At 46.6% G+C, this 11,453-nt stretch overlaps 2 protein-coding genes across 8 annotated transcripts in view; both read left to right on the top strand.

Annotated features, from left to right (window-relative positions):
* Fn3k (fructosamine 3 kinase) overlaps positions 1-4,156 on the top strand; it is a 16,451-nt gene extending 12,295 nt beyond the window's left edge. For 5 of the 6 annotated variants that reach the window (XM_013506011.1, XM_013506007.1, XM_013506012.1 and 2 more), the window contains 2 exons: positions 2,701-2,823; positions 3,796-4,156. In XM_013506011.1, coding sequence (XP_013361465.1) covers positions 2,701-2,823; positions 3,796-4,134 — 462 coding nt within the window. In that variant the 3' untranslated portion in view covers positions 4,135-4,156. The remainder of the gene's footprint in view (positions 1-2,700; positions 2,824-3,795) is intronic. The other variant, XM_013506010.1, reaches the window with a different exon arrangement.
* A 407-nt stretch (positions 4,157-4,563) lies between these two features.
* Tbcd (tubulin folding cofactor D) overlaps positions 4,564-11,453 on the top strand; it is a 160,437-nt gene continuing 153,547 nt past the window's right edge. The window contains exons 1-2 of one of the 2 annotated variants that reach the window (XM_013506004.1): positions 4,564-4,917; positions 6,072-6,122. In XM_013506004.1, the coding sequence (XP_013361458.1) occupies positions 4,734-4,917; positions 6,072-6,122 (235 nt within the window). In that variant the 5' untranslated portion in view covers positions 4,564-4,733. The remainder of the gene's footprint in view (positions 4,918-6,071; positions 6,123-11,453) is intronic. The other variant, XM_005407182.2, reaches the window with a different exon arrangement.

The following is an 11,453-nucleotide window of genomic DNA, read 5'->3' as shown; positions in this document are numbered from 1 at the left end:
ATGTAGACTCTGTATTGATGTCACTTGTTTCATTCCTGATATTGGTAACTTTTTGATATTGGTAACATGCTTTCTGTCTTTTTAGCCTAATCAGTCTGGCCAGAAGCTTATTAATTTTACTGAACTTCTCATAGAAGCACCTCTCTGTACATGGATTTTTTCTGTTGTTTCTTTGTTTTGTATTTAATATCTGATAAGCCTCCTAAGTGCTGGGATTACATGCGTGTACCACCCTACCCAGTGAATTCTTTTCTAATGTTAGTTTTCAGGTATTTAGGTATTTCCTAGCGATCTATTGATAATTTAATTCTGTGGTGGCCATATACTCTGAAATTATATATAGGACTAAAATTCTTTTCAATTTATTGTTTTATGGTCCAGATCATGATCTATCTTGGTAAAGGCTCCATGTGCACCTAAAATATAGGGCTGTTGTTGGCTAGAGTGTCTTGTGAATGTCAATCTGTTCTAGTTAAATGATAGTGTTGTTGAAATCTACATGCTTTTTCTGCCTACTTTTCTATCAGTTATTGAGAGGGGGGATCAAAATCTCCAAGTTTGTCTTAATGTTAGCGCTGCCATATAAAATACTACAGACTGAGTGGATTAATTTCTCACAGTTTTGAAGGCTGGGAAGTCCAAGGTTAAGGTGGTGGCCTATCAGAGGCTTGGCCTAGCCCCCAATCTAAAATGAAGGCGAAGGCTTAAATAAAGAGACAGGTTTTGGGGAATCCAGGAAAGTCAAAGCTCTCTGGGAGTAAAGACTGTCTGGCAGTAAAGACAAAAAACTCTCCCAGACCGCTGTATTTATTGGGTTTTCACAATTTGGGGAGTAGGAGGGTATGTCAGAGACAAAACCCTACAAAAATGACCAGGACCTTGGGAAACAAAGGTAAAGCCTTGCCAGTTAAAAGAATGTTTGATCTATAGGGTTGAGTTTTATTGCCCTAGAATTTCAGTGCACTGTGAATATGAGGTTTCCCAACACAGCCAGAGGTCTCTTCTGGTCAACAATTTATTCCTTATATAGCCTGGTCTCTGACAGTGGCCCATGGTCCAATTGATGTTGAGTAAGGGCCTACTTCCTGGCTGGCAAGATGGTCACATGTTGGTATTAACCATAGTGACAGGTTCTGAGAACAAGGTGCCCTCGGATGAATCAAGGAAAGTAGTAGAAAAACAGGACAGGGAAAAGTCTGGGTTCAGGGAGCTTACAGCCTCTGGGACTACAGCCACCCTGATCACCCATCTCAATCGCCTTTTATTGGAACCCAGAATGTAACTCAGACCAACAGGAGTAATTCATTATCCCTTTCCATTTCTGCCTCTCAGCTGATGGTAACCATCCTCGGGTGAGCCTCTCACACCCTGCACCACATGCACTTAGTATGGCTGGGGATCATAAGCTGAGTATCAGTAATCGGTTCATTAGCAATCACAGTCCTTTCCCCACAATCACATTTTGGTGTAATTATATATATTTCCTTAAGGTGTGTATGTGTGTGCATTTGTGAGGAGATATAAAATCTTCCGTATTCTTCTTTTTATAGGGCCCCGAAACCTACCAGATTGGGACCTCACCCTTATCTCACTTAACCCTGACTGTCTCCTGAAACCCCGTCTCTAAATATAATTGCTTTGAGGGTTAGGGTTTCAACATATAGATTCCAGGAACAGGGTGGAATTCAGCCTATAGTAGGCTGTAATTGTGGATTCATCTATTTCTCCTTGTAGTTGTCAATTTTATTTCCAGGTATTTTTAAACTGTTATTAGAGGCATAAATGTTATTTTTCACGATTTTTTACTTGGTGACACTCTGCTCTGAAGTTGCTTTGTCTGATATTAATATAGGTACTCTAGCTTTCAACTAGTTTTAGTTTTTTTTGAGACTGGGTCTCTCGATGTAGTTCAGGCTGGCTTTGAACTCATGGTGAGTCTCCTGCCTCTGCCTCCCGCATACTGGGATTACAGAGCCAACATGCCCAGCTCAACTAGTTTTAGCAATGGTAAACTTTTCAATCCTTTTTATGTACTTTTTTTTTTTTTTTTTTTGGTACCAGGAATCGAACTCTGGACCTTGCGCTTGCCAGGCAGGCGCTTGTGTCACCGAGCTGTATCTCCGGCCCCAACTTATTTTTGTATGTAAAGTACATTTCTGGGGCCAGGATTATAGCTCAGCAGCATAACTGCCTGCCTGGCAAGCGTAAGGTACTGAGTTTGATTGTACTGAGTTTGATTGCCAGTAACAAAAAAAAAGTACATTTCTGCCCACAACTTAGAGTTGGCTTTTACTTTATTTCTGTAATCTCTTAACCTGTTCCTTAATTAGAATATTTATTTCTGACCATTTGCATTTAATGTGCATACTGATGTGTTTGTGTCTGAGTCTGTCATCTTACTTTTTTTTTTTTGTCTTTTTAAAACAGGGTCTCACTATGCAGTTCAGGCTGCCCTCAAACTTGCAATGATCCTCCTGCCTCAGCCTCCCAAGTGCTGGGATTATAGGGGTTGCCACCATGCCCGGTTTAGTTTGTTTTTTGTTTGCCTATTTGTTTCTTGTTCCCTTTTCATCTTCCTTGTTCTGACTTTTTTCTCCTCTTTTGGCTTGCTAGCTATAATATTTTGCTGTGTTCTTTAGTGGTTGCTGTGGGATTGGGCAGATGGGCTCTGAGTTGCAGTGCTGGCCTGTTATTCCCTAGGTGAATGACTGGCAGGATGACTGGCCGACCTTCTTCACCAGGCATCGGCTCCAAGCACAGCTGGACCTCATCGAGAAGGACTATGCTGACCGGGAGGCGAGAGAACTCTGGTCTAGGCTACAGGTGGGCACTGCACCTGCTTCTCTGGGAAAAAGGCTATGCTCTCATATCCCTCAACATTCATGGGGTTTTGAGGCCTGGAGTAGAGCTGGTTCAGCTGGGGACACATGAGTGGTCCAGTTGGCTCTGCAGGGCAGGTCTCAATGCTGGATCACCAGATGTCTCATCTGAAATTTTTCTCAGGTGCCTGGCTTATGAGTGGTGGCTTCCACTGTCACTTGTCTCATTAGTAACACCTGCTCACTCTTCCCACTTCTTCCTCTGCCAAAACATGAATGTCTCCACTTTAGTGAAGATGTAGGTCCCAGAATGAGTGGTTTCAAATTATAACTCTCAGCATATTAGACATGGGATTTGTGTGTTGATGCAGGGTGCACAAGCATCAGTGGAATTTTACTTAACTCATTAGTGAAGTAACCAGCAGGATATAAAAGAGGTAGGATACATACTGTATGTGCAGTAAAATAGATGGTGGAGTTTGCTACGTCAGGTTCAAAATTGGCTTCTGTTCTGTAGGGTGATAAAGTAACTTCCGAGGTTGTTTCCTGTGTGAAACTATCAATCAGTCCATACAGTCTCTGAATGAAGTTAGGGGTAAACAGCAAGGTGAACAAAGCCACACTCCTCAAGCCAGGCGTCCTTATCTCTGGGGCTGTAGACAGTGCTGGTGCTGGACGCGGAGGCGGTACGCGGCTGTCTTTGCTTATTTCCAAAAACTGCAAGGAGCCAGGCGTGGTGGCGCACGCCTGTAATCTCAGCACTCGGGAGGCTGAGGCAGGAGCATCGTTGCGAGTTCGAGACCAGCCTGGGCTACAAAGTGAGCTCAAGGCCAGTCTGAACTCCATAGCGAGATCCTGTCTCAAAAAGACCAAGCCCCCCCCGAAAAAAACCACCCAAAAAACCCCCACAAAAACCACCAAAAACTGCAAGGTGCCCGAGTCCCAAGGTAAATCTGTGCAACACCTGCCTTTCCAGGTGAAGATTCCAGATCTGTTCCGTGGCCTAGAGATCGTGCCTGCCCTGCTCCATGGGGACCTCTGGTCGGGAAACGTGGCCGAGAATGACGAGGGGCCCATAGTGTATGACCCGGCTTGCTTCTACGGCCATTCCGAGTTCGAACTGGCGATCGCCCTGATGTTTGGGGGGTTCCCCAGGTCTTTCTTCACTGCGTACCATCAGAAGCTCCCCAAGGCCCCGGGCTTCGACCGGCGGCTGCTGCTGTACCAGCTCTTCAACTACCTGAACCACTGGAATCACTTCGGGCGCGAGTACCGGAGCGCGTCCCTGGGGGCCATGCGCAAGCTACTAGCCTAATAAAGTCGCTGCGTGCCCCGTCGCTCACGTCCCTCTCCCCACGGCGCGGGCGCCGGCTTTCTCACGGCTGGGGCAGCCGGGGGGATGGTGGACGCCCAGGGGGCAGACCACGCCCGCTGGGCGTCGGGAGGAAAGGCTGCGGCCATCTGGATCTGGGTACAGGCCCTGCGCCCCGTGCTGCACAGCGAGAGTGACCAGGTCAGGCAGCGGCTACCTTGGCATGGAGGCACCTGTGCAGGTGGGATGGAAGACAGTACCTGCCACAGGGACAATCCGGGAATTGCCCCGCCCCGCGCCGCCCCGCCCATTTAGGCCCCACCCCGGCCTGCGACCCGCCCCCAACTCGAGTTCAGGCCCCGCCTCCACGTTGACTCCACCCTCTCGGGGGCCAATGACTGAAGGCTCCGCCTCCTTCGCGCTCAAGGCTAGATTGCGCATGCGTTCTCCCGCGGCAGCACGTCCGCGCGCAGATTTTTGGCAGCTGGTGCTCTCCGTAGTGGGTAGGAGGTCGTGGGGCGGGGCTGGTGGCTGCCAAGCGGAGACTCCCTAAGGGGTACTCCTTCGGAACCGGTGTGGTTCTGAGTGACCTGATCGCTGGGATGGCCGTGCGCTACGATCTCCCCGTAGGCACCGCCGAAGAGGAGGCGGAGGACGATGCACCGGCCCGCGGCGCAGGCCTGGAAGCGTTCGGCGAGAGCGAGGAGACCCGCGCGCTGCTCGGCCGCCTGCGGGTGGTGCACGGCGAGCGCAGGGCGCGGGAGGTGGCGGAGGAGCGGTTCCGCGGTGCGCTGCTGGCCGGGCTGGGCGGCTGGGGTTTGGCTTCCTTGCCCCTCTCCCTTCTTTGCCCCGGGGCTAGAGCCCCGTGGGCAGCTGTGTGGACAGCTGGGTGGACAGAGAGGGCGTGAGAGCGGGAAATAGCAGCCTGAGGTGCCCAGGGGTGGGGTCTCCTGGCTCCAGGACAAGCCCATGGCTCACTGGACTCTGCATCACGTGGAGCGGGGACTGCGTCTGTAGGCAGGGCAGGGCTGGGCAGTGCTCGCACAGGTCCACGGTTAGTCCAGATATTCACGTCCAGACGTTTACGTTTGCTTATAGTGGGTAATTTCCTACAAGCTCTGATGTAGTTAAGGTTTTGTATTTCACTAAAGCCATAGTTGCGGACCCTTTCATCTGAAGCCTCTGCACAATCTTGTCTTCCTTGGTTTGGAGCCATGATGCTCTGACTGTAGGGTAGTGGGCCTAGTGTGACCCACACTCCTAGGTTTGAACCTATGGTTGCCCAGAAACTTAGTGTCTTCTATAGTCTTGGGTTAAGGAGAACAGCACCAGTGCATAGACCTTTTTGAGGGCCAGGTGAATACTACCTAGGGACCTGGAAAAGCCATTTTCTGATTCTTGAGAAGTGGTCGGTGTGGTAGGATGTGGTAGGAGGTATGTGGCAGGTGAGAACTGCACAGGCAGAGAGGCCTTTTTTGGACAGAAACGGTTTCAGCTGCTGGCAGAAGTAGAAGCGAATGGCCCAGGGTTAAGGGTGTTGTGGGGTAATGGGTTAGAAGAGTTGGAAGGTGGCAGGGCAGCGGCCAAGGAGTAGAAGAGGAGAGAATTACAAGGGGAGGTGGGGACTGTGGAGAGCGGTTGGACTGGTGAAGGGACCCAGTTGGGGGAAGGGAGGGCTCAGAGGAGGTGGAAGGAAAGGACCCAAGAGAAAGGTGTGCTGATAAGTGAGGAGTAGGGGCCCCAGGCACAGTGCCTCTCAGGAGGCTGGAGGGGTGGTGAGTGCTCAACTGTGGACCTGTCATCCAGAGGTGTACTGTGCTCCTGGGAGCTGGCAAAGGCTGGGAAGAGGAGATGCCCTGTGGGTCATTAAATAGGAGGTTTCTAAGGCTCACACTTATATTTTGGCATAGTAGTTAATCTTCATGCTATTTTTCTTTTAGTAATAATGGACAAATACCAGGAGCAGCCTCACCTGTTGGATCCACACCTTGGTAAGCATCAGAGTTGATGATTTTGATAGTTCATTTACAGATGACCACAGGTGCCTTGTACACCATGCTGGTGCCTATGTGTGGGCTGCAGAAGAAGGTGTCAGGATGAACCAGGTGTGGTGGCATACATCTGTATCCTCAGCGCTGTGAGAAACTTAGGCAGGAAGGATTGAAAGTTTTAACACATCCTGGGCAACTTAGTGACTAGACAAAACCCTTTCTCAAATTAAAAAAGGGACTGTAGATGTAGCTCAGTGCAAAAGTCCTGAGTTCAATACCTAGTACTGAAAAAAAAAGAGAGCAGTCAGGATTGAGTGTCCAAAGTGCCATGTCTTACTTGACAGCAGGCCCAGTTAGTTGGTTTTAGAACTGTGATGGTGGCCTGAGGTTTAAGTGTTGTTCTGGGCTGTGCGCAGATGTGTCTGAGTTACTTTCTCCTTGCTTCCCTTTAAGTAGCATGTCTGCTCTTGTGTCTATGTTATGTCTGGTTGCTTCTCTGGTAGTTACCACACAGGATCAAGTGCTTCACAGAAGTTGCTATGTCACCCTGACAGTGGTAAAGGAGAGCTTTTGTCCCTTCCATTCTACAGATGGAGACATTGAGGCTTGGCTTTACTACTTTAGCATAAGGGGAGTGATTTTGTTTGTTTTTCATTATTTATATTTGACCTCCTTTTTTACTGATTATTTTGGTAACTATAAAATAACATGTTTCCCTGGCAGTAAACTTGGGAAGGAACATGGTAGCCGTGCTCACCAGGTTGAGAAGTGGCACCTGGGCAGGCATGTGGACTAATACCCAGTTTCTCTGCAAGGTGTCAGCTGCTCCATGCCTGTGTGTCCTCACTGTAAACTGGGGTAGCAACACTGTGTGTCTCTCAGGATGTGGAGAACTATGTGTGAGCCATTAAGGGGCCCTTCTGGCACATACATGTTTGTAGTTGGGCTGTGTATGCCGAGTTTTCCTTTTGCTTCTAGTCACAGGATTGTCCACGAGTGTTTTGAATCCACTTTTGTCTTAGGCAAAACAAGCTCCTTTTCAGTCTTTAAAATTATTTTTTTATTATTTTATTTTTACTAGTATATGTTTGCAGTACAAAATGATTACATTCATCATGGGGAGTTGGTACATGTGCATAGCATGTCTTAATTCTTTCTATGTTTACTTCTCCTTTCTTCTCCTTTTTAGTCTTGGTTGGTTGTTCGTCTCCTCCATCTGTATAGTTGATTGTGTATTTGTACCTATTCAGTTTTTTTTTTTTTTTGGTACTGAGAATCAAACTCAGGACCTTGCACTTATCAGGCCAGCCCCAGCCCTATTCAGTTTTTTTTTTTGTTGTTGTTGTTGTTTTGGGATAGGGTCTTGCTGTATAGTTTAGGCTGACCTTAAATTCACTATGTAGCTTAGGCTGGCCTCGAACTCTTGGCGATCTTCCTGCTCAGCCTCCTGAGTGCTGGAATCACAGGTGTGCATCACCATGTCTGGCTCACTCTTTGTATCTTTGCTTTGCTCTAAGTGCTTGTCTTGGTTCTTCTCTTCTCTCTTTGCTGTGACAAAATACCTGACACCCACAATTAAGAAAGAAAACGTTTATTTAGCTCACAGTTTGAGGAGGTTTCAGTCCATACTCAACTGACTCCAAGGCAGGGTGGCACATGGCAGAGGGCAACAGTTCATAGTGGTGGAAGACAGCAGAAGCAGCAAGAGCAAAAGGGAGGAATGGTGGCAAGCAGCCTCTTTCCCTCCCTTGAATTGTAAGCAAACTATCTGCCCCAGGGTGGGTATATCACTTACATCCATAATTCCTTCCCTTGTATTGTATGCAGGCTACCCACCTTGCCACATCCAGTGCAGGGTAGGTAGCACTCATACCCATAATTCCAGCATTTATACCCATAATCCCATTGGATTATGAGTCAATCAAAAACTCTAGAAGCCCGCCTCATGACTACATGAGGGTTTGGGAGGACATCTAGCCACAAACCATAGCATTCCACCCCTGGACTCCCAAAGACTGATGCTCATCCCTTTATGCAAAAGGCATTTTAGTCCATCTTCAAGAGTTGCCAAAGTCCTAACAGTTTCAGCATTGCTGAAAAGTCTCAAGTCCGGAGTCTTCTCTGAGATTTAAGGCAAACTCTTAGCTGTGAGCCCCTGTACAAATGAAAAGTTAAACAGTTCCAACATTCAATGGCATAAGATAAATATTACCATTCTAAAAAGTATAAGCAGGAGGATACAAAGCATTGGGTTCAAAGCAAGTCCAACATCCAACAGGGCTAATATTATGTCCTGTAGTTCCATGTGGAACATCTGAAGTAATCTGTGGTAAATTGTGAGCTCCAGAGGGCTTGTGTGACTCCGCCCCATGGCACTTTTGGTAGTTACAGCTCCCATGGCTTCTCTTTTAGGCCCATTTTGCAGCTTTTCTTAGACTATCCACATTTCTGGCTTTTCCAACCTTCTGAGGTCTCCAGTGCACTTTAGGCTTCTCACAGCTTCACACACTGCCCTTTTAGGGCGACACTGCCTGGCCAATCAGGCCTTCTGAAATCTAGGTGGAAACCTTCTTAACCTCAGAACTCTTGCATTCTGCATGCACCTAAAAGCAGCGCTGTGTGGATGATGCCAAGATTTGCTACCAGCTGGAGCAGTAGCCAGGCTTTCTTCTTTCTTGGCTGTAGGGGTTGAGTGCTTGGATCACTGAGCACTCTGAACCTGATTCTGAGGAACAGATTCTCTATGCTGCTGCCATGCTGGAACCTGGTGCGGCTGCCACCATTCTGGCACATGGTGTGGCCACCATGATTCTGGAACATTGCACTTTGTGGCTTTTTCCTCAGAGCAAAGTCTTTCATCTTTGCAGGTTTGAGGCTGCAAAGGGTGGAGACTTGCTGCTTCTTGTGATGCCCTCAGGCCATCTTTTATATTCTCCTGTTCCTATTCAGCAGTTGAGATCTCCTCAGCTCCGTCTTTGCAATCCACAGCTTTATTGGAGCTTCCTTTCTGGCCAAACTCAGAATATTTTAAATCCTGCTGGGCTCTTTGCTCTTGATTTGCAATGTAAATCTGGTTAAAAGCTCCCAACAATAGCTATGTCACTGCCTCGGTGTTCCATTGCCTTGAAATTTCTCTTCTAGATTAATTAGTCTGCCACCCTTAATCTCAGTCTCAGGCAAAGTTTCTGGACATGAGCAAAATGCAGACAAACTTTTAGCCAAGTCACAACACACATCATCTGGAGTCCAGCACTCAATACAGTTTTCTTCCCAGCAGAAACCTCCTGAACCTGGTCTTTACCAGCAAGATTTCTGTCAGGTGTCCTGAGCTCTGACCAGAATCTCCTATACACAATAGCCGAAGGTGTTCTAGTGCTTCTCTTTCGGGTGAACTCTCCAAACCTTTCCAAACACTTCCCACAAGCCATTTCCAAAGGCTGTTGAACCACATGGTCAGGTGTAGTCACAGCAGTGACGCCACTCCTGGTACCAAATTCTGTCTTGGTTATTGTTCTCTTATTGCTGGGACAAAATATCCGATTCCCAGAATTAAGGAAGGAAAGGTTTGTTTAGCTCAGAGTTTGTGGAGGTTTCAGTCTATACTCAGCAGACTCCAAGGCAGGGTGGCAACAGTTCGTGGTGGCAGAAAACAGCAGAAGCAACAAGAACAAATAGGGAGGAGCAGTAGAGAGCAAGCCTCTTTCCTTCCCTTATATTGTATGTAGGCTACCAACCCTGCTTGATCCGTCTAGGGTTAGCGCTCGCACCCATAATCCCAGCACTCACACTCATAATCCAGTTGGACCATGAGTCAATCAGAAACTCTAGAAGCCTGCCCCATGACTGCATGAGGTGTTGGGGGGACATCTAGACACAAACCATAACAGTGATTTTTAAAAGGATTTGACTAACTTAATCACTGCAGTAGCCTCCCTGTGGAAGGTCAGTTATTACCTACCACACTTTACAGTTTGGGAGCTGCGGCACAGCTCTGAAAGGTTGAGTAACTTGCCCTAGCTCACACAGCTGGTGGGTATGCAGCTAAGATTTAAATTATGATGGTCCACTGCAGACCTTGTGCTTTGCTGTACTGAAGGTGGGGTCTGGAGGGCCAGCTGCAGAGAAGTTGTTGTACTTTTTTCTCATTGTGAAGACAGAAGACCTGACACCCAAAGTTAAAGGAGAAAAGGTTTGTTTAGCTCACAGTTTGTAGAGGTTTCAGTCTGTAATCAGCTGGCTCCAAGGCAGGGTGGTGTGGCAGACAAGCATGGCAGAGGAGAACGAGTCCATGGTGGGCAAAACATAGCAAAACAACAAGGGCTGAGCACAGCTCTTTTTTTATTTCAGCTTTTGTTTTGTTGGTCTTGTTTTGTTTTGGTACCGGGAATTGAACTCAGGACCTTGCGCTTGCCAGACAGGCGCTTGTGCCTCTGAGGTATATCCCCGGCAAGACAGCTTTTTTTTAGTACATGTTTGCAGCACATAATGATTATATTCATTGTAGGGAGTTGGTACATGTACATAACACATCTCAGTTCTTTTTTTTTCCCCCTTTTCCCTCCACTCCTGTTTTTTAAAGGCTTTTCTTGCCTGCTTAAGATTTATTTATTTTGTAAGTCTTTATCAGGTTAAATATCATCAGCACAGATTAATAGCCAGACTAACAGGCCAAAAAACACATAAAATGCACAAAGAATTATACTGAATCAGGGTACATTTTTAGCTACATTGTCCATGCTGGATTATAATAACTTTTCTCTTTCTTCTTTTTTCCTATTGTCTTTTATTTTTCACTTTATTTACATTGAGCTTCTCATAAGAGAAACCAAGTGATACTCCTGCTTGTGTGTCTGATTTACTTCACTTACCATGTGGTTTCAGATGCATCCATTTTCCTACAAATGACTCAGGTTTATCCTTCTTTATGGCAGAGTAGTACTCCATTGTATATAAATATTGTATTTTCTTTAACTATCTGTTTGTAGACATATAGACTGCTCAAGAGATTTAGCCATTATGTATTGTGCTACCATAAATATGGGTATGCATTTACTGTATTACTATAATATGAGATCTTTAGTTCTTTTGGGAAGATATCTAGAAAGGGAATAGCTGGGTCAAATGGAATTTCTATTTTTAGTTTTTTTGAGGAATCTCCATTCTGTTTTCCATGGTGGTCAAACCAGTTTGTACCATACCAGTGAGGAAGGGTTTCTTTTTCTTTGCAGCTTCTCCAGCATTTGTTTGATTTCTTGAAGATAGCCATTTCTTCTGGAGTGAGATGGAAACTCTGTGTTGTTTTAATTTGCATTTTTTAATGGCCAGTGATGG

This window comes from Chinchilla lanigera, unplaced genomic scaffold (genome assembly GCF_000276665.1).
Source record: "Chinchilla lanigera isolate Chin_1 unplaced genomic scaffold, ChiLan1.0 scaffold00105, whole genome shotgun sequence".
Lineage (NCBI taxonomy): Eukaryota > Metazoa > Chordata > Mammalia > Rodentia > Chinchillidae > Chinchilla > Chinchilla lanigera.
This window is presented reverse-complemented; position numbering and strand designations above follow the sequence as displayed.